This window comes from Ictidomys tridecemlineatus, chromosome 15, assembly GCF_052094955.1.
Source record: "Ictidomys tridecemlineatus isolate mIctTri1 chromosome 15, mIctTri1.hap1, whole genome shotgun sequence".
In the NCBI taxonomy this organism is placed as follows: domain Eukaryota; kingdom Metazoa; phylum Chordata; class Mammalia; order Rodentia; family Sciuridae; genus Ictidomys; species Ictidomys tridecemlineatus.
The window spans coordinates 13,846,891-13,868,021 of record NC_135491.1 but is presented as its reverse complement, the minus strand read 5'-3'; the positions used below and the strand labels follow the sequence as shown (position 1 = coordinate 13,868,021).

General features: G+C 52.2%; 2 protein-coding genes and 1 long non-coding RNA gene across 5 annotated transcripts; 1 reads left to right on the top strand and 2 right to left on the bottom strand.

Annotated features, from left to right (window-relative positions):
- Positions 1–5,036: 5,036 nt before the first annotated feature.
- On the bottom strand, positions 5,037–7,917 carry Sertad1 (SERTA domain containing 1). 3 transcript variants are annotated; one of them, XM_078032076.1, is made up of 2 exons: positions 7,758–7,917; positions 5,037–6,128 (listed from the first exon to the last, which is right to left on the bottom strand). In XM_078032076.1, the coding sequence occupies exon 2, from the start codon at positions 6,123–6,125 to the stop codon at positions 5,385–5,387; it is 741 nt and encodes a 246-aa protein (XP_077888202.1). In that variant the 5' UTR covers positions 6,126–6,128; positions 7,758–7,917; the 3' UTR covers positions 5,037–5,384. The 3 variants fall into 3 exon arrangements, with proteins under 3 accessions (XP_077888202.1, XP_077888204.1, XP_077888203.1); XM_078032078.1 differs by lacking the exon at positions 7,758–7,917 and adding an exon at positions 7,401–7,693; XM_078032077.1 differs by lacking the exon at positions 7,758–7,917 and adding an exon at positions 7,367–7,389.
- Positions 7,918–14,406: 6,489 nt separating this feature from the next.
- On the bottom strand, positions 14,407–18,562 carry Sertad3 (SERTA domain containing 3). The gene is made up of 2 exons (XM_005336437.4): positions 18,403–18,562; positions 14,407–15,632 (listed from the first exon to the last, which is right to left on the bottom strand). Exon 2 carries the CDS (start codon positions 15,624–15,626, stop codon positions 15,030–15,032), a length of 597 nt encoding a protein of 198 aa, XP_005336494.1. The 5' UTR covers positions 15,627–15,632; positions 18,403–18,562; the 3' UTR covers positions 14,407–15,029.
- On the top strand, positions 15,628–19,737 carry LOC144370815 (uncharacterized). The gene is made up of 2 exons (XR_013430778.1): positions 15,628–17,744; positions 17,890–19,737. It is a non-coding gene; the product is annotated as an uncharacterized LOC144370815 (long non-coding RNA).
- Positions 19,738–21,131: the final 1,394 nt, after the last annotated feature.

Below are 21,131 nucleotides of genomic sequence, written 5' to 3'. Positions count from 1 at the left end.
AGGCCTCACCCCAGTTCTCTGGCCCCTGGCCCGGCCCCCAGCCTGCCCTGACTCACCAGACCCCGGGGGGCGGCACAGGGAGCACAGGTACCCCCACATGCCCCTCGCACCCACTGGCCGCTGCCCTGGATGCTCGTGGCTCTTTGAGCCTGGGCCTGGGGCTGGGGCTGGGATGAGGCTGGGGGATTACCCCCAAAGCCCGAGTCAGCAGCTTCTGTCCCATTGTCCCGCCAGGCGCCAGCACCAGGCCCCCAGTTACACCCCAGGCCCTCATGCCAGCATGGGTGGCCCCTCTGTGGACCTGTCCCCCACTCCACACATAGGAGTTGGGGACTGCTCTTGAGGACATGGGGTACAGGAATAGGGTGGCTAGAGCCCAGAATACTGGGGGCCTCCCCTTTCTCTCTGAAATGCCCCCTGCCCACTCTCAGCCACCAGGGGAGGCAGGAATGTGCTGAGCTCTGGGAAATGCCTTCCTGGCCTGGCAGCCACCAAGGGGTAGGGGTGTGGCCGGAACCCGGCCAGCACCCTCCTCCTGAGCTGGGCGGGGTGGAAGGGACCTGTGGTCAGGGCTGCCATTGGGCCTGTGACCCTTATTTTACTGCAGTCTCTTCCTCTCTTTCATTGACCTCCTCAAAGATTCATTTGTTCACTTCCTCATTCAACAAACATTCGCAAGCCCTTGACCAGTAGCAGGTCCTTTGGGGCCACCAACAGACCCACATCTACCCTGGGAGGCCAGACTCAGGAAAGGATTCCTGTAGGAGCTGACATTGAAAGTCAAACTGGAGGTTGAGGCTGAGGGAGAGGGCGGAGGAGAGGGTTCCAAGCAGGGGGATCCACAGGGAACAAACCCAGAATGGCCATGATGGGAAGTCCCAGGCGGAGTGGTCAGGAAGGGCTTCCTGGAGGAAGTAGCCTTTGGGCTGAACCCGTAGGATACATAGGAGTTAATGCAGAGCAATGGGTGGTGAGCAAATGAGAGGTAGAGGGAGTGACCTGTGCATTGGCCCTTTGAGAACGTGGTTAATTGAGAGTGGGGGGAGGCTGAGTAGAGGTCTCAGGCTCAGCCAGGCAATGAGGAAAGACTGAGACTTTGTACTGAGGGCCCTGGGCAGCTATGGAAGGACAATGTACAACTGAGTTTGTTGTTGTTTTGCAGAATGGGGATTGAACTACCAGGGGCAGTTGGGCAGGGTGGTGCACGCTTGTACTCCCAGTGGCTCCAGAGGCTGAGGCAGAAGGATCATAAGTTTGAGGCCAGCCTCAGCAACTTAGTGAGGTCCTAGGCAACTCAGCAGGATCCTGTCTCAAAATAAAAAATAAAATGGGCTGTGGCTGTGGCTCTATGGTAAAGTGCCCCTGGGTTTAATCTCTGGTACAAAAAAACAAAAACCAAAGTCTTGAACCTCCAGGGACACTTCACCACGGAACTATATCCCCAGACCTGTTTTTTATTTTGAAACAAGATCTTGCTAGGTTGCTTCAAACTTGTAATCCTCCTGCTTCAGACTCCCAAATTGCTGAGGTTACAGGCCTGTGCTACCAATGTCTGGCTCAAAGGTGATCTTTTAAGTGCTTGATGGTGGATATAGTCTGAGCTACAGGTCGGGTTAGAAGGAGGTTGAAAATCTGCCTCTCTCCACTCACGGTCAAACAGAACATAGAGTTTGGGACACACTGTCCTCTGTGTCTCTCCCAGCAGAGAACCTTGCCGTTCCCAATCTTAGGGAAAGAGCTTCCGTCTTTAGCCATTAAATATGAAGCTGAAGGGCTGGGGTGCAGCTGAGTGACTGAGCACTTGACTAGCATATGCAAGGCCCTCGCTTCCACCCCAGGACAGAAAAGAGTAGGAGAAACCCCAGCAGCAGCAGCAGCAGCAGCAGGGTGACCCACGGATATGTCCCAGCACTCAGGAGGTTGAAGCAAGAGGATTACTGGGTCCCAGGAGATTGAGACCAGCCCAGGCCACATGGTGAGACCACATCTTAAAAATAAATAAAATAAAAATTGATGCTAGTTGTATTTTTTTTTTTTTTGTAAATGTCCTTACTCAGATTAAGGAAACCCCCTTTTCTGGTTTGCTGTGGGTTTTTATCATGAACAGTGTGGTGTGTCTCTGCCCAGGTTTGGTTCCTCTCTTTCTCTCTATCCTTATTCTTTGTCTCATACTGTGTCTGTTTCTCTCTCTCTCTCTCCCTCTCCCTCTCTCTCCCTCCCTCCTGCTTTCCCTCACCCAAGAGGGTGTGGCCATGGGAAGTTTGAGTTTAGGGGGTGGCACCAATGTCCTGGTTCCAGTCAAGGCCACCTCAGTAAACACAGGACATCCTGTGAGGCCAGGAAAGGAGGTAGAAGCTCCTCATGGATCACCCTCTCAGAGCCAGCCTGAGCAGAGGAGAGCTGCTGCCCTGCCCCAACACACTGCTGGGCCCCACCCGGTCCAGCTGGGGGGCACTGATGTCTCCCTAGCCCCCACCCTTCCTGCCCACTCCTGCTCCCTGGCCCTCTCCACTAAGCTTCAGTCCAGGAGCCCAGCAGCTTCCACGCCTTCCCCTAGGATCCCCCAAGCCTACTGCATCCACCATGGCCCTTCCTGACCTCCAGCATCAACCCCAGACCCTGGTCAGAGTCCCAGAGGACTATGTCCTGGCCCTCTGGCTAAAGCTCGGAGCCTCTTCCTAGACCCCTCTTCCAGCCAAACCCAGAAACTTAGAGAATCCTGAAAATGTTGTAGGGCCCCTTACCCCTTAGCCCTTGCATATGCTGTTTCCCTTTTCCCAAGAACAGCCTCCCTTTAGGGTGGCCACTATTATTGTCGCAGTTTACAGATGAGAACTTGGAGACCCAGAGAAGTTAAGAGGCAGATTGGCAAAGCTGGGTTAAACCCAGGAGGTCTGGCTTTCAAGCACAGCCTCTTCTCTTTCTCTCATTGATTCAACAGCATCTGTGAGCATCATTTCTGTAGCATGTTTTCCGCTGTGCCAGTTTAGCCAGCGATGCGCCCTTTCTCCAGTGCCTCTGGGTAAAGTTGCACAGGTTGTGCACTGCACATTGGTTCCATATTTAAGAGGCGTGTTTCAGGTGCTATGGGTTTACATACTTATTATGACAATTTTCTGGCAGGTGGAGGCCAAGTGCCTTGAGGAAGGGGTGTGTCTTTTGCACAAAAGCACCTCATGGGCCAGATCAGCCCTGATTCCATCCCTTTGGCATCTTGGGTTTATGATGGGCCTGTGCTTGAGGACCTGCTTGTCCTTCCCCAAGTCTGACCCCCTGGATGGCTGCAGAGACTCTGGTGTGCCACTCCACCCTCAAGCTCGACCCTAGGAGGCCACACCACGTCAGCCAGCAGATTCCAGGGCCCACACCATTCTGAACTGACTGGCGCTGCCACTGCTTTTCACAGAGCCTTTGTGTATTCTGGCCATGACACCCCCCCAGGCCAGCTCCCTTCTGCAAACAATTCCTTGACACCTAGGAGAGTGCGGTCCATGTCCTTGGCCACCTTTTCCTCACTCCTTCCCTCCTTTTTTACCTTCCCTTATTCAGCAAAGATTTCTGAGTACCTACTCTGTGCCTGGACCATGCCTCTTTCATAGATGGGCTGGCTGGCGGCATCTGTGGGTTTCACAGACTACCCCCAGTTTGGCCCCCAGAGGTTTCAAGAAACCAGCCCCAGCATTCAGTAAACTGAGGGCACGGGGTTGGCTGACACCCCCCATTCCGCACAGGACACAGAACTCCACACTGGACACCAGGGGGCGCTGCTGAGCTCGGCCTAGGCCCCCAAGGTCTCCATCTGGGACAAAAGCCGGAGTCCAGTTGCCCAGGCCTTGGGGTCACCAGGGATTGGAGTCAGGACCCTGAAACACGCTCCATCTAGGCACCAGCTCCCGACGGTCATCTCCACCCGCCGGCCCAGCCCGCCTCCTCCACTTCCAGAAATGGGCACCGCTTCCTCGGCTCCTCCAGGAAGTCGCGCTCTGCCCGCCCCTTCCCGGCCCCGGGGGCCGCCGCAGCTCGCCGCCTCCCCCGGCTCATCCCGCCGCCGCTCCCCGAAGCTTCCGGCCCCAGGGGAGGCACCGGGGTCGGCCCACGTTTTGCTGTCCCCCGGCTGGCGTTTCGGCGACCCAGCCCAGCGGGGGCTCCCGGGTCGCAGTCCAGCCCTCGGCTCCTCCCGGTCCCCCGCCCACCGCGTCCACGGCGACACTCCCTCCCCCCCGCAGTGCCCGGCACCCGGAGCGCTGCCCTGCCCCCACGGCCGCCAGGAAGGACGCAGCCCGGGTCCCGTGCCAGGCCTGTGAGTGTGCGGCCCCTCCCAGCAGGGCCAGGAATGCGGCTGGACCGCGGGGGCGGCCGCAGACACCCGGCGCGCTCCGGCCAGCCTATCACACGGGCAGTCAGGCAGGTGGCCCCGGCTTGCCTGGGCCTGGGTTTCTTCTCCAAGGAAAGCCAACTGCCTGCCCCTGAGGGCCCTCCCTTCGGTCCAGCCACCAAACTTGGGGACTTTATTTTGGAGGCCTCTAAAGTGCCCTGTCCTTTCCCCAAAGGGAGACGTGGAGTGGGTTTTATTTTGAAAAACTGGCGGGCACCTCCCCCTCTTTCACCAGGTTCCTGGAGAACTGTCATTGCTCTCAGAAGCAGCTCTGTCCAGCCTCCAGCTTTGTGTTGTGTTCAATTCTGGGCCACTCTGGGGACCTCCTCCCTCTCTCCCCTCAAGGTACACAAGGAAGGACTAGGTTCATTTTTTTTAAAAGTGGCCTGGGGCTTCAGCACACACAGGCAAAATGCAAACCAAGTTGAGTATGTTCTGGGGAGTTTGGCCAGTTGCCAAACTAGTTAGCCTGCTTTTGGGCTCAGTTCAGCAGTAAAGTTCATGATGTGAAACCCACCTCCCCCATGATGACCTCCCAGAGCCTCGGTTTTCTCACCTGTAGAATGGGGATCATAATAAGAATCCCCATCTTGTGGGGTTGCTATAGGATTAAGTTAACATGTCAAGTGCTTAGAAGAGACAAAGAAACACACAGACTGGAGACTTCCTAGGGCCTGGTTTTAATTTCAAAAAATGAGTTGCTATCTCCTCCCATATTCGGGAAGGAATAGCCCAGGCTGTGACCCCACAGGATTCAGTCCAGCATGGGGCCTGACCCAATCACACTCCAGCCACCAGGCCCTGTCATTCCATCACTAGGGGTCAGTCCTCTTCCACCAGCCTCAACAAAAGAAGACACATGTAATGTGCCCAGGACTGGATTCATTCTCTCCAAAGAGGCCCAAGCCCCCCCTGTCTGTGCTAGGGAGCCAGCTATGTCTTTCCAAGGGGGGTTGGTCCAGCCATCAGGCTCGATTCAGGTGCCAGACAACCATCCCAGCCCTGGGGGTCAACGCCCTGGCCCCGGCGGCCGCTCCAATGCCTGTGTGCCCACCAGCACGTCCATGAGGTAGTCCAGCTCAGCCTCATCCAACTCTGGAGCCTCCTCTTTGCCTGGCTCATCCTCAGGGCCAGGTTTGAAACCCTCAGAGGCTGGTGCCCAAAGTTCACTGTCATACATGGAGGTGTCAATGTCCTCAAATAGGCCTTCAAGCCCATCGTCCAACAGACAGCCAGTGGCTGGGCCTAGCAGGTCCAAGGCACCCAAACTGGGTGGGGCTCCTCCAATGGGGCGGCCTGGAGGCCCCTCATCTGCTGGTGGTTGTGGAGCCTGGTTAAGGTCCTCAATGTGGCTGAGGTCCTCCAGGAGGCTGGCCACAGAGGCCGAGAGGGCGGCATCAGAGCTGGCCAGGAGGTTATCATCCATGCTGGGGGCCGGGGGTGGGTTGGGCACAGATGGCAAGGCAACTGTGGGTGCCATGGATGCTTGGATACGCCGCAGGGTGTTCACCACCAGCACCAGGTGCCGTAGGTCTGGTTCACTCTGTCGCAGGCTGTGGTGAAGTTTGATCACAGAGAGGTCAAAGAGGGAGCTGGAGGCCACAGCTGGGGGTGCCTGTGCCACTGCTGGGTGGCCAGGATCCAGCCACCAGGCGTCGACTGCCAGGGTTTCCTTTTCCTTCTCCTTTTCCTCCTTCTTCTCTTCCTCCTCCTCCTCCTCCCGCTTGCGCTTCAGACCCTTGCTCAGCATTGTCTGCAGGGAGGGAGAAGCCCTTCAGTTATGGCAAGCAGATATAGAATTTACACCCTGCCCATGTGATCTTGGGCAAATTATTTAACCTGAGTCTAGACTTTCTAAAAGAACTTTTAAGTTATGGTTAATAATGATGTCTATAAGTTTTAAGGATTAAATGAGATAAACCAAAAGCACTTATAACATTGTCTGATACTGGTAATTACTGATACTCAATAATATTATTTTGTTTGCTTCTTCAGTGGACCATGTGGAATGACCAATATTCAACCTTTTAAGATAATTTCAAAAAGCAGATTTTGACATTTTGTTTTCCTTTTGTAGTGCTGGGGATTAAACCCAGGTCCTTGTGCATATCAACTGAGCTATATCCCTAGCCCCCAAAGCGGGTTTTGTATAGCATATTTACTGAGTGTCTACTATGTGTCAAATAATACACAAATACAGGAAATGCACAGATAGGGATGGGAAGATACTTAAAAGGTCCTGGAGATGATCAGTATAGGCACCTGTAAGGAGCTGACACAATGAAGGAAAATATTCGAGAGAGAGGGAACAAAAGTAAAGAAATACCCACAGGCTGGATAAGCCTGAACTGAAAAAAGACCAGTGTGATTGGTGTCCAGAGTGTGACAAGTAGGAGTCCAAGTGGGGGTGGGGAGCAGGCAGAAGAGGAGTGTGGATTTTGAGTGTGGCAGGGAGTCATTGAGGGGGTTCCAGCAGGGAGGGGAGTGGTGCTGTGAGCTGATTAGGTTTCCAGAAGATGCCCTTTGGGGCTGGGGGACTGTGGGGTGGGCCTGAGACCCATTCAGTGGCTGCTGCACTAGTAGGGACCTGTTATGCTGATGGCTTAAGAATGTTGATCGATTCGATTCAGGGCTTATTCGGGAGACGGGGCTTGCCGCGAAATCCTGCTGGACACCGTGGGTCTGTCACTGAGAGGCGTTTGAGGACTAACACTCTTCCCGGAGTGGGGGGCGGCTGGAGTTTTAGAACCCTGGCCCAACCTACGATGGGGGCCACGAAGACTGAGGGGTCCAGTCCCCAGGAGGGTTGTCTAGCAAGATCCTAAGGGTGAACCACCGCACTACTCAAAACTGGATCTTTGCCGCCTTTCCCCAAGACCTGCAGTCCGGAACCACAGGAATTCAGCCCCCACCCCGACTCCGCCCCCGACTCCCGGCGCCCCCTAGCGGCGCCCAGGCCGGCTTTCCCCCGGGGATTCCGGTCCCTCTGACCCTGACTCTTTACACGGCCCCGAGTCCTGCCTACGGTTTCTGCCTGCCACTCGGGGCCGTGCAGGCCGAGACCCCGGCCGGCGCTTCTTCGATTCTGGCCTCCCCTCGTTTCCGGAAGGCAGTGGAGGCGGCTCCTCCTGAAGCGGCGGCGGCGGGGGCGGGTGAGTCACGCAGCCGGAGCCAGGGAGCCGGCGCCTCCGCCCCCTTCTCGGGCTGCGGCATGATTCACCCAGCCCGGCTGGGGCAGGCGGCACGTATAAGCCGAGAGTCTCGATCCCGGGCATCTCGATCCGGGCAGTCCCGGTACTCATCTATCTGACCCGGGAATCGAACACACCAAAAGACCGGTCACCGGTACCCCTTCTTTCCCCAGGCCCCTTCATTTACATACCCAGCTCACTCGCTGCCAATCAGAACAAAGAGGTAGCCACCCGCAGCCAATCAGAAAGCCTCGGCAGCAGCATCGCTCGCTCGCTCTCCTTCAGCAACCGGCGCCTGGGTCGGGAGACGCAGCTCTGACTCTGGAGCACGACTCGGGACTCCTGACTACCCTTAGCTACCGCCCACTCGCGTGGCGGCCCCGCCCTTCACCCCAGGGATAGGCCCTGGACGGGTGGTGGGCGGAGCCGGCATGGGGCAGATTCAAAAGGAGGGGAGGTTGCCTTCAAGGCGCATGCCCGGGCAGCCGCTTCAGGGAAGCGGGTAAAGACCGGTGGCTATTTGCCCTGTGGGACGGTGGCGCATAGGGGCTTTTCGGCCTTTGAAAGTGCAGATTCTTCACATCTATTCATGCACCTGTCAAGCCGAGCAATTGAGGTTCTTACGTACACAGCCTCAGTAGGGGTCTACACTCTAGGCTAGAGTCGCCTAGTTTTACTATTCGCTCCGTGTGTGACCTTGGAAAAATACTTGACCTCTCTGAGCCATACACAGTCTGTTAAATGGGGATTCTCTTGCCTAACTTTTAAGCATTAGCAAAGTTAGGTGGGCGAGGTGGAGCATGCCTGTAATCCCAGCGACTCTGGAAGCTGAGGCCAGAGTGTCACACATTCAAGGCCAGCCTCAGCAACTTGGTGAGGTCCTAGGTAATTTAATGAGACTTTGTCTCAAAAATAAGAAATAAAAAGGGCTGGGGGTGTAGCGGTAAAGTGCCTCTGGTTCAATCCCTAGGACCTAACAAACACTCTCCCCAGAAAAAAAAAAAAAAAGAAAAAGAAAACAAATTGGGAAAGTTCAAATAAAATTGTATCTGTGAAGAGCACTATACCAGACTCAGCAAAGGCTGGACAATTGAATTCAGCTGTGGTTAAAGAGTACAAAGGTTAAGTGGGAATGGAATATCCCTTGTCACATCTTGGTCTCTGTTCCCTAAGTAGCTATGTGATCTTGGCCAAGTGTTTTAATCCCTTAGAGTCTCAGGGTTTCCTCTTTAGAATAAGGGTAACAAACAACATCTGGGTGTTTTGTTTATTTGTTTGTTTTTGTTTGTTTTTGTTTTATTGGTACTGGGGGGTTGAACCCAGGGGTGCTTTATGACTGAGCTACATCCCTAACCCTTTTTATTTTGATACACAGAATCTCTCAGTTGCTGAGCCTGGCCTCTAACTTGGAATTATCTCAGCCTCCCAAATTGCTGGAATTACAGATGTGTGCCTCTTCACCATCTCATGTTCTCTTGTGATACTGGGAATGAAACCGAGGGCTTCACATATGCTAGGCAAACGCTCTACCACTGAGCTATATCCCCAGCCCCCATGTTCTTATTATTTATTTATTTATGTACCAGGGATTGAATCCTGGGGTGCTTAACCACTGATACACATCCCCAGCCCGTTTATATTTTATTTTGTTTTAAAATTTTTATTTACTTATGGTCTAGGGTGGGGGGTTCCAGGGATTTAACTCAGGGGCCCTTGGCCACTGAGGTACATCCTCAGCCCTATTTTGTATTTTATTTAGAGACAGGGTCTCACTGAGTTGCTTAGCACCTTGCTTTTTGCTAAGTCTAGCTTTGAACTTGTGATCCTCCTGCCTCAGCCTCCCAAATTGCTAGGAGTACAGGCTTTTATCACTGCAACTGGCTCCATGTTCTTATTCTTAAGAGATGCCTGGTGCAGTTCAGTGGTAGGGCATTTGCCTTGCATGAGCAAGGTACTAGGTTCAATTCCCAAAAGAGGGAGGGGAGGTAGAATTTCAAGATGTCTGCAATTTATTCTTTATTGTTTTAGCAAAACAATAACAATTTCCCCAATAAAAACCGAACACACACGTGCATGTATAGATAAAGGCAATTTAGCAAAATGTTAACAACTATTAATCCAGTTGGGAGTCTATTTGTGTGCTCAGAATATTTTTTCCCTTATCTTTTCTATGTGTTTGAATTTCATAATAAAAACAGAGTAAAGAATGCTAATTTGAACCAGGCTCCTGCTAGGCAAATCCCATATTTCTACCCACAATCCATTTTTATGACCTGGCAAAAATGAGGTTCAGAGTCTCCAAGTGGCTTCTTTCAGGCTGTACACTGAAGAAGAGCTTACAGAAAACATTTGATTAACATGTACATTTTTGAGCACCTATTATGGATGGATACTGTTGATGACAGGGATACAGCACTGGATCAGGGGAGGGGATGTAGAGAGGAAAGAAATAGGAAAGCAAATGTATTCACTGATCACAAACTTTTCTGCATTTTGAACCTCTTCTGTGGACCAAACACTGAAGATATGCTAGTGAAATTGTAGATCAAAATTCCTGGTGGGAGGAGACGGACCATAAACTTAAATTACATAGTACTTTGGGAGCTGATAAGCGCTAGGGAAACCCATAGCACGGGGGAGGTAGTAATGAAAGGGAGTGCAACTTTGAGGAGGGGAAAGGGGTTCTCTGAAGGGGTGACATTTGAGCAGAGTCCCGAGGAAATGAGAGAGGTAGCCAAACTCCTGGAGAAGGAAAGAGCCCATGCAAAAGCCCTGAGGTGCTGTTGGCAGCGAGGCCAGGGTAACTAGACTGGGAGATGCCGAGGAGGAGAGCACAATCCAGGGACCTCACTCCCAGTGGGATTCCAAGACCCTGGAAGATGAATGAATGAGACAGAATGACAGAAGGGCCTGTGGCCAGGGTGGTCCCCAAGGGAGCCTCCCCGAGGAGGTGACACTGGAGATGGAACCAGAATGTGGAGAAGGAGCCAGGAATTCAAAGGCTGTGGGGAGGGAGGAAGAGCGGACCGGGGCCTTGGGAAAGGAAACCAGAAGCGAAGCCACCAGGCCCGGCTGGCCGGCCGGGGAGAAGCCACCGCCAGCTGGGGAGGGAGGGAGGGAGGGAGAAGGGTGGTCAGGGGAGCGTCCCGCCCCCAGCCGGCCGCCCCGCCCGGCCTCTGGGGAGGGAGGAGGCGCCAGGCCGGCTCCGGGCCGCGGCCACCTCCCGGGTCCGGGGCGAGCTGGCCAGCCCGGGCGGAGGGGGCAGGTGGGAGGGACCGAGCTCTGTGCCACGCCCCGGGGGCGAGCGACCCAGCCCATCCCCCGGCGCAGGACCGTGCAGGAGGCAGGTTGGGGAACGTGGACTCTGCCCCCAGGGTTCCCTCGGCAGGGCCAGCCTTTCCACTTCTGTGGCCAGTTCCTTGACAGGTGCGACATTAGGGCAGGAGTTGGGCTTCAGTTTGTTCACCTGGAAAGTGGGGGTGCTCCTGGTCCTGGCTTCGCCCCGGGTACTAAGAACCTCCCGGATTCTTCTTTCTCTGGGTTCTCTTTAGGGAAGTCAAAAAGAGAGTTCTAAGAAAAAGGTGAGTCAGGTTTCATCCCTCCTCTGCTGAACATCCTCTCTTGGCTTCCTTGTCACTCAGGGTGAAGCTGAAACTCCCACCAGACCCTTCCTGATTTGCCCCCTCACCTCCTGCACCTCTTCTCCTGGTATTCTGGCCTCTGGGTCACTCTGCTCCGGCCCCCTGACCCTGCACACTGACCGTCAGACCTACTCAGGCTCTGACCTCAGGGCCTTTTGCACTGGCTATTTCCTCTCCCTGAGCTGTAATCACCTGGCTCACCCCTTACCTCCTCAGGTCTTTACCTAAATGTCACCTTTTCTGGCCATCTCATCTAAATAGCAACACCCCATCACTTCCCCATCTTCTTCCACAATACTTATCATCACCTGACAGTCTACTGGGGATAAAACCTAGGGCTGCTCAACTCTAAGCCACATCCATGGCTCTTTTTATTTTTATTTTTTATTTTGAGACAGGGTCTTACCAAGTTGCTTAGGTCCTTGCTGAGTTGCTGAGGCTGGCTTTGAACTTGGGATCCTCCTGTCTCAGCCTCCCGAGCCCCTGGAATTCCAGGCCTGAGCCACCACGCCCAGCTTTTAGCTTCTTTTTAATGTTTATTTCACTTTCCTGCCATGATCATTCGTGCCAATGGGACTTGTCCATTTTATTCATGTGCCTCCTAGAAGAGTGCCCGGCCCACAGCAGACATGCAACAAATATGAGCCATTATTGAGTCTCCGGGATGCACACCTTGCTCTGTAAAGCAGATATTACTGTAGGATGGCGTTTGAGGACTAGCAGGGACTAGTGTGGCTAAAGCACAGGAGTAATGTGTGTGAAAGATGAGTTAAGAGAGGTGGGAGGAGGGGTGGCTATTCAAGGCCTGGAGGGTTTTTTTCCCCAATGTCAACAAATAATTTTTGGTTACCCACCTGTGCCTGCTACAGTTCTAGGCCCTGGGTAGTCGGGGAGGATACAGCTGGGCAAAGCCCAGCACCGTCTCTCCTCTCGGTTTCCAATAGAGAGGTGGAGGCTAGAGAGGCTATCATAAATGGGTAATAAATAACTTGGGATTGGGTAGGTAGGCGCTACTGAGAACAGGAGGGCGAGGTGGCACACGCCTGTAGTCCCAGCAACTCAGGAGGCTGAGGTGGGAGGATGGCAAGTTTGAGGATAGCCTCAACAATTTAGCCAGACCCTGCCTCAAAATAAAAAGGGGCTGGGGACAGGATTCAGTGGAAGAGTACCCCTGGGCTCAAGCCCCAGTACTGAAAAAGGAAAAGAAAAAAAGCAAAAGAAAGTCAAACAGGATGTGTGATAGTATGGTGGTACCCCTGGACATGTCACGCTAGGAAGGATAAGTGACGTTTGGGTTGGTGAAGCTGTAAGGAAGTGTCCTCTGGGTAGATTACTACCAAGTGCAAAAGGCCCTGGGGTGGAAAATAAGTTTGGGGTCTAAAGAGACCAGCATGATAGAGCTGAGTGGAGAGTGAAAGACGAAAGGGGGAAGTTGTCAGGAGTGAGAGTTAACACAGGCTTCGGTGGAGTTGGGGTTTTATTCTGAGTAGGACAAGAGATAACTGGAGGTTTCAGGAACAGGAAGACATGATTCAATTGGCATCCATCTTGGAATGCAGGCCTTGTGTGCTTTCTTGAGATCCCCCTAATCACTTCCTCCCTCTCTCTCTAGATTGACATCTACCTCAGGTAACCTGTCTAATTTTTAACTTAAATACAATGCCCCTCTCAGAGTGAGATATTCAGATGAACCAGAAACCACAGGCAAAAATCCTCATCCTTTCTCTGCCCACCAATGATATACTCAGGTATCGTTCCTCCTTGCAACTCTAGAAAAGTCACTTTATTTTTTTTGGGGGGGGGGGTCCTGAGGATTGAACACAAGGGTACTCTACTACTGATTTACACCCCTAGCCCCCCCCTTTTTTTTGAGACAGGGTCTTCTACATTGCCTTGGGCTATCCTTGAATTAGAAATCCTCCTCCCTCAGCTTCCCGAGTACCTAGGATTATGTGGGTGTGCACCACAGTGCCTGGGTCAGAAAAGTCCCTAATGCTGAATAAACTCACCTGGGAATGGTCATGCGGGAGTGTATGACATTGCCTTCCCTCTGGCCTCCCTTCTTTCCACCCCTACTCTGTCCAGGCCGGGTTTGTGTCTCCCAAACAAAGTATCTGTTCCTTAACTCAAGCAGGGCTCTGCTTCCTGGCAGTCTCCTAAAAAGATCTGCTTTCAGCCAGGCTTGGTGGCACACGCCTGTAATTCCAGCAGTTGGGGAATCCGAGGCAGGAAGATTGCAAGTTCCAAGCCAGCCTCAGCAATGGTGAGGTGCCAAGTAACTCAGTGAGACCCTGTCTCTAAATAAAAAATACAGAGTGGGGCTGGGGATGTGTCTCAGTGGTTGAGTGCCCCTGAATTCAATCCCTAGTACCAAAAAATAAAGCTCTGCTTTCAGGACTGGGAGGGTGTGGATGTCTGTGGGCATGATCTTTCCCTTCTGGGCCTCAACAGCATAGTTCATAACAATGAAAAGTTTGACTTTCTTTTTTTTTTTTTTTCTTTTTTTGTAGTTGTAGATGGATAGCATGCCTTTATTTCTATGTGGTGCTGAGGATCAAACCCAGTGCTTCACATGTGCTGGCCAAGCACTCTGTCACTGAGCTATAGCCCCAGTCTGTTCCACAGGGAAGTTTAAATCGATAGAAGCATCATAAACACAATGGCTAAGGGCAAAGCTCTTGCTGGGGATGTAACTCAGCCCACGGCCCTTCAGGCACTTCACCTGGCATGCCAGAGGCCCTGGGTTCCATCCCCAGTGTGGCAAAACCACCACCAAACAAGAAAGCTCTAGAGACCAACTCAATTTAAAGCCTGTCTCCTTAGTCCTTGGTCTTCCTCAACTGTGACCTTGAACAAGTGACTTAGCCTTTGAACTTCACATTTGTTTTTTTTTTGTAGTGCCCAGGGCCTCGCCCGAGTTAGTCAAGCACTCTACTGCTGAGCCACTCCCTCAGCCCCTGAATCTGTTTTCTAAGGAAAATGTGATAACAGTACTTACTGCTATATAAGGATGTAGGATTAAAGGACTTAATTCAAATAAAGTGGTTAAAACAGTACCCTCAACAAGCACTCAGTAACTGTTAGGTACAAGGATACTCCTGCCTTACCTTTAGCAGAGAAACGTGCAGGTGCCCGGGGGAACTTCCCAGGTCCCTCTCATCAGCACCTAATGAAGTTTAGAAACTGAAGGCAACACCACTCCTCTCAAAATACTTTTATTTAAAATAAAAAAAATTACAAACAATCAAAAAAAAAAAAAAAGCCACCACAAACCCTGCCTTTCTTTTTAAATAACGCGGCATGGAGCGGTTTGGTTTCCACCCTATTGCACGTGGTCCGGCCTGGTTCTGAATCAGGAAGCTGCTGGGGCTGGGGTCCTGCCAAGGAAGTGGGGTTCAACCTGGGGGAAGGAGACCAGCCCCTCCCACTCCCTCAAGAGGCAGAGCCTGGGTTTCTAGAGCAACCTGGCAGCACACCCCTGCCACTGTTGACAGGCCCCACTTTATCTTCCCTGAGGACCCAGTGGTCACAAGGGGAGTGGGAACTGGAGGAAAGGCAGAAGAAATGTGAGAAGTCAGACTCCCAGAAACAGAGTCTCATTAAGGCATTTGGAACAGATAAATTAATTCAGGAAGACCCACCTTCACAGAAGGCGGGGGTAACCAGACACACACACATGCAAGTAAGTTTGTGGAACCCTGAAATGGGAGGAAAGGAGACCGTAGTCACTATCTGGAGCCCCCATCAAAACACACGAGTTGCATCCAGGGATCCAGCCCACTGAGGCCGCCGTGAGGAAGGGTTCTGTCCCCTTGGTAGTTTTTAGGATCCTAGAATGATTTCCATGATGTGATCTAGTTCATTCCACTCCCAGGACCCCGGGGCACAGAAGAGGTTGTGAGGAGGTTCTGGGGGGGCCAGTGCAGGCTCCTTTTCCACTGTAGATGTGTCAATGTCCAGAAAGAAGTCATCCAGGCCAGAGTCCCCCAGGTACCGGGAGCTCAGAGCTTCTAAGAAGACTGGGTCAGGTTGGGGTAGCACTTCATTCTGGAGGCCTGGGGGAGCCACTGGATTCTGAGGTGCTTCCGTCTCATCCATGGATGTCTCCAACTCCCTGAGGATAGAGCCGATGGTGGTGGACAGGGAGAAATCTTCTTCGCCCAGGAAGAGGGGCTCGGGGGGCAGGGCAGGTGCTGGAGCCAAGTGAATGGCAGCCTGGAGTTGCTGTAGGGTGTTGTGGATGAGGACATGCCTGCGGAGGCTGGGTGCTCGGGGGCCCAGGCTGCGCTGGACTTTGTCTAGGGAGATACGTAGCAGAGCTTGTTGGCAGCTCCGAAGGCTTGCTGGACTCCAGTCCCACTTTTCATCCTCCTCCTCTTCTTCCAAATCTGAGTGTTTCCTCTTCAGGCCTCCCACCATGATGCTCTATAAAGAAACGAAGGGCAAGTACAGATACATGGTCATTCGGATCCCACTTTTCCAGGTAGGACTGTGGAATTGGGAGTGACTTTTTTTTTTAAAAATATTTATGTATTTTTTAATGTGATGCTAGGGATTGAACCCAGTGCCTCACATATGCGAGGAGGCAAGTGCTCAACCACTGAGCTACAACCCTAGCCCCTTGGGAGTGACTTTTTAAAATGCACATAGCCAGAATCCTACAAATTTAAGAAGGTGATAAATGCATGTGATTAAGAACACAAGATGGGAGCTGAGCGCAGGCAGGAGTCCAAGTTTCAAGCCAATCTGTGCAACTTAGTGACACCCTGTCTCAAAAAGTAGAAACAGTTTGGAACTTAGGTCAGTGGTGGAGCACCCCTGGGTTCAACCTCAGTACCAAAAAAAAAAAAAAAAAAAAAAAAAAAAGGAAATAAAACAAGACGTGGACTTTTAAACAGCTGGGTTTGAATACCCCTTATTTGCTTGTTGTGTGCTGTAACAATGAATTTACATCCATAAGAATCAATCTCTTTGGGGCTGGGGTTGTAGCTCAGTGGTAAAGTACTTGCCTAGCATGTGTGAAGCACTAGGTTTGGTCCTCAGCACCACATAAAATTAAAATAAAGGTATTCTGTTCATCTACAACTAAAAATATATTTATAAAAAACATCAATCTCCTCATCTGCAGAGTAACTCAAGATCCCAACTCAAGTCCTTCAGAATTTTTTTTTTAAATTTAACCTTTATTTTATTTGTTTTTATGCAGTGCTGAGGATCGAACCCAGTGCTTCACCTGAGCCAGGCAAGCGCTCTACCACTGAGTTACAACCCCAGCCCAGTCCTTCAGAGTTTTAAAACTATTCTCCATAATACTAATTTCTTCAGACACCTCACCCACCCCATAGGTATGGAGTACAGAGACCTGGATCAGAAGTAGAGAATTCCAGGTCTGAACTCTGCCTTGGACACTGCTCAGTTGTGTGATCTTGGGAAATGATGTGAGGTCACTTCTGTGGGACTCATTTGTAAAATGGAGATTGTGAAAATACTTTCCACCACATAGTCAAGGAGACACCTAATGTGTAATATGTACAAGGCACAACACACAGCAGAAAGTACTTAATGAACAAGAATTAATTTATTCGTTCGAATTAATTCATTTGTTCAATAGTCGGTCTCTCTCCCTTCATCCACCCTATTCTCACCCCCTGCATCGTACAGGGGATGAACCCAAGGCCCGGTGCACACTAGGCAAAGGCTTTATCACTGATTCCCCAACACCAGCTCAATAGTTGTTTTCTTTGTATTGGACACCAAACCCAGGAGCACTCTACCACTGAGCCACATCCCCTGTCCTTTTTTCCACTTTGAGACAGGGTCTCTCCGAGTTGCCCAGCTGGCTTCGAAATTGCCTTCCTCCTGCTTCAGCCTCCAAGTCGCTAGGATTACAGGCTTGGTCCATCGCGCCCAGCTCAGTAGTTTATTCGTGCTACCTGGAGAATGTTAGTGCACCTATTTGTCGGTTCTTTTTCTTACAGGGAGGTTAGTCTGTCCCTTTTCTCTTCCCTAACTGCCTGGGAGCACTCCAAAGAGCAGGGAAAGGACCTTCCTCATTCCTTCCATCGGCGCCTTCAGCTTCCCCCAAAGCGCACCCCACAGGAAAACTTGCTAGAACTCAAGTAACGCCAAGACCCGCCCCTTAGCGATCCACCCAATAAAACTTTGGTGTCCCACAGGCTCCGCCCCTCCTTAGGTCTATATTCAGCACCCAGGAACGCCCCAATTGGACCCAGGTGTTTCTGGGAAATGTGGACCAATAGCCGCCACGCACAAACAGATCAAGAATTCGCACTACAATCCCCAGAGGGCCCCGCTCGCCAAAGGGACAAAACCACGCCCCTACTGCCCTTAGGGCATGCGCACAGGGGTCCCGGTTGTTGGGGGAAGGGAACCCGGACGTCCAGCTGCCGGGCGCCAGGCGAGCCCCGCCCTCTCTTGCCTCCGGGGCGGCGAGTCTGAGCTCCACGCCCGGAACACCCCTCCCCCACCCAGCTCAACTCTAAAAGTGCTTCTCCCCGGTCCCTAAAACCCCAAAAGGTAAGGGATTCTTCTCCAGACTTCTCTCCGGTCCAGAGACCCAGGCGTTCAAAGACGACAGATGCTCTTATATCCACGTTGTTGGGGAGACTGGGATATCAATTTTGAGACCTCCCTAACCTCTCTTAATTTTCCCCTTTGAAAGGGCCCTAGATCTCAGCTCAAACTCTCCGTCCGTCTTCAAGACCCGAACATTGAACTCTCTCCGTGAGCACTTCTTCTCCGCCACAGCGTCTTGGACTCTTTAAGATCCCTTGACTCTAGTTCTCTGGTTTCACCAAATGTTCATGATACCAGCCTTCAATTTCTCACACCTTAACCAGAATACTACGGAGCCCCGAACTCAGCCCATCGGGGAAATCTAAACTGTCTTCGAATCTTTAAGACACCCTGCCCCAAAAGTTCCTTCCCCGGGTTCTCTGGCTTCTCCAATTACTCCATGTCGCAGCTTCAAATTTCCTCCATTTGAAAATCCTGCCTCACATCCCGCCCTGGATCGCGAACTCAATTCTCTGGTCCTCAAACTCTTCACACCTTATCAGTCATCTTTAATCTGCGCCCTCCACTCCCGCCCAGACCCCACCTCCACTAATCTCTGGAGCACGCCTCTACATCCCCCAACCCAAGGTAAATCCCAAATCAAGTGGCCACTCCTCACCTCGGATGCCAGGTTCGCAACGACCACCTCCTGGAAAGCCTACCGCGTACCGACCCACCAGTGCCGAGTAGAGACCTAGCTCACCTCCCGGGGGCCTCTCCTCCTGGCCTCAAACTACCCAGCTCCGCCCCGGAGCCTAGCTGCGAGCCAAGATTGGCTGGAATCCTGCCCACTGCGAGGCTCCGATTGGCTGGGCGGAGCCACCGTCGGACGCCCGGAGACCCGACCCGCCCAACCCGCCCTACTCCCCTCTCCTCCCAACCCGCCCTAATCCCCTCTCCTCCCCTCTCTTGCGCCCGCGACCATTTAAAGGATTCCGAGCGGTCAGGGGCAGAACTACATCGCTAGGGTCCAGGACGGAGGGTGGTGGAGAGCAGTCAAAGCCGCCCCCTTCAATTTAGCTACGGTCTTTGCACCAAGATCGTCAGTATTGCTGTCTACGGTCCCTTTATACCAGGCCGGGACCCCATTGCCGAGTTAGACCGGTAGGCACCCGTCCCCCTCCCTGCTTTTCAGGCGGGCGGGGCTGAGCAACTGGCAGAGGCCCCGCCCTGGGTGTTCCTAAGGCTGGCACTGTAGCGAAGCTGGGGGGGCGGATGATGTAGCTAAACGCTAGCCAATAGTTCTGCGCGGCCTGTGTTGCCTGGGCGACTACGGCCCCGCCCCTTCGCTGCCAGGGTCCTCCCTCCCTGCCTGACACTGTAAGAAGTTGCAGCCCTTTCTTAATCCCGCACACTTCTCAGCACGGCCTCTGGTGGTCCCCCGTGGAATCCCTCTGGCACTCCATTCTTCGTCTCAGGATAGCCCCTCTGCTGCTGGAAGCTTTTCATGGCTTCCCACAGCCTTGAAAATTCCAGATTCCTTAAGCTTTTGCCTCAAAGCCCTTCACGATCTGTCCTGTGATCCTCTCCCCCACGCTAGAGACATCACTTTCAGTTTTTCTAAAACTTTCAGTTTTTCTGAAATGGCTCCAGTCTTTCCTCAGCACGAATTAAGGGATTTTGTCCGCTTTCTTCGCTGCTTTATCTTCAGTACCTGCAACATGACAGTTCCGTAGCACGCACTCAAAAATGAGAATGGGGGACTGGGATTGTGGCTTAGTGGTAGAGTGCTTGCCGCGCATGCGTGAGGCACTGGGTTCCATCCCCGGCACCACATAAAAATAAAAACAAATAAAGGCATTGTATCCACCTACAACTTAAAATTAGAAAAGAGAAAGAGAGGGCTGGGGTTGTGGCTCAGCGGTAGAGCTCTCACATAGCATGCGTGAGGCCCTGGGTTTGATCCTCAGCGCCACATAAAAATAAATAAATAAAATAAGGGTACTGTGTCCAACTACAACTAAAAATTTTTTTAAAAAATTAAAAAAAAAAAGAGAGAAAGAGGGCTCTTTAAATTTATTTCCTCGTCCTGAAGTAGACTACCTCTCTAAGAATCCTTCTCCAAATCAGGCGGTGGCTTATGCCTGTAATCTCAGCAACTCATCAGCAACTTGCAGCCATCTTGGCAATTTAGTGAGACCCTGTCTGAAAGTAAAAAATAATCGGGGCTGGGAATGTAGCACGGTGGTGGAGCCCCCGGGGGGGTTCTATCCCCAGTACTGCAAAACACACAAAAATTCCAAGGTTTCCTCCTCCCAGAAGTCCTCATCCATAGGCTAGATCCGGCCAATTTTGGGTGCCCATGGTTTCCTGTGACACCCCCCACCACCACCTTTTTGCCATCCCAGTCCTGGGCCATCACTGTTTGAGCTGTGGGTTATCTCTGTCACCTACTGTTTGTTCTGTCGCAGCAGCCCCCCCCCCCAAAGTGAGGCCTGGTGTGTGTGTGGGGGGGAGGGGCGTGCCAGACTGTCTTGCTCCACGATTGGGTCCAGGCCCTGTATGCTGGTATCAAGAGGCAGCAAAGAGCAGCGGTGATGATCTTGTTGGGAGGCCACAGAGCTCATACACAGTGAAAGTTCATTAAATTCTTGGGCAATGTGACAGAGAAATGGGAGGGCAGAAATGGAATCCTGCTGGCTTCCTGAAGTCTGCACCAGCAACCCCCCAGCCCCTCCAGAAGTGTTCACTAAGGGGAAGGGGAGGTGTTTTCTTTAGCCATCCATAGAATGGAGGAGGTTTAAGACTCCTCAGGTCAGTTCTCCAGGGTTGGAATTTGTCAATCAAGTCATCCTGGTGCTTGCAGTGCAGACCTGGAAGGGATTTCTAGGGCTACAGAGGTGGGGAAATAGGTAGTGAGCGGGGTGGACTAATCCCTGTGGATTAGTCTTCCCTCCCTTCCCCCACAGACTGTCCATCTAGGCTCCTGAGAGGTTCTCCCACCTTCTCTGTCCTCCCCAAGGCCCCTGCTTGGGTTCAGCTCTCCCAGCCTCCAAGGCTGTCCCCCTCCTACAGATCCACCTCCAAACAGTAGCCAAAGAAACCCTTAAAAAACACACACCTCACTGTCCCCACCCCTGTCCTGCATAAAACCTCAGATTAAAGCTCAAACTTTTTACAATGACTTTGCACAATTTAGCCCCCATGATCCAGCTTCTTGTATCTGACCTTCTCACCTCAGAGCAGCAGTATCATTAACTGTCGGGGACAAATTTTAACTCTTCAAAGAAGCTATGTGCTTTCTGGCCTCCTGGCCTTTGCTCCTATTATTTCTTCTGCCCTAGAATCTTCTCTTGGATTAGTCTTATCAAACCAGGTCTCAGGTTGAATGTATATCCCTTTTCCACA

What these genes read in the sequence shown, in the direction of transcription:
- Sertad1 (XM_078032076.1), bottom strand. Translation starts at nt 6,125, where the DNA reads ATGCTGAGCAAGGGTCTGAAGCGCAAGCGGGAGGAGGAGGAGGAGGAA.
- Sertad3 (XM_005336437.4), bottom strand. Translation starts at nt 15,626, where the DNA reads ATGGTGGGAGGCCTGAAGAGGAAACACTCAGATTTGGAAGAAGAGGAG.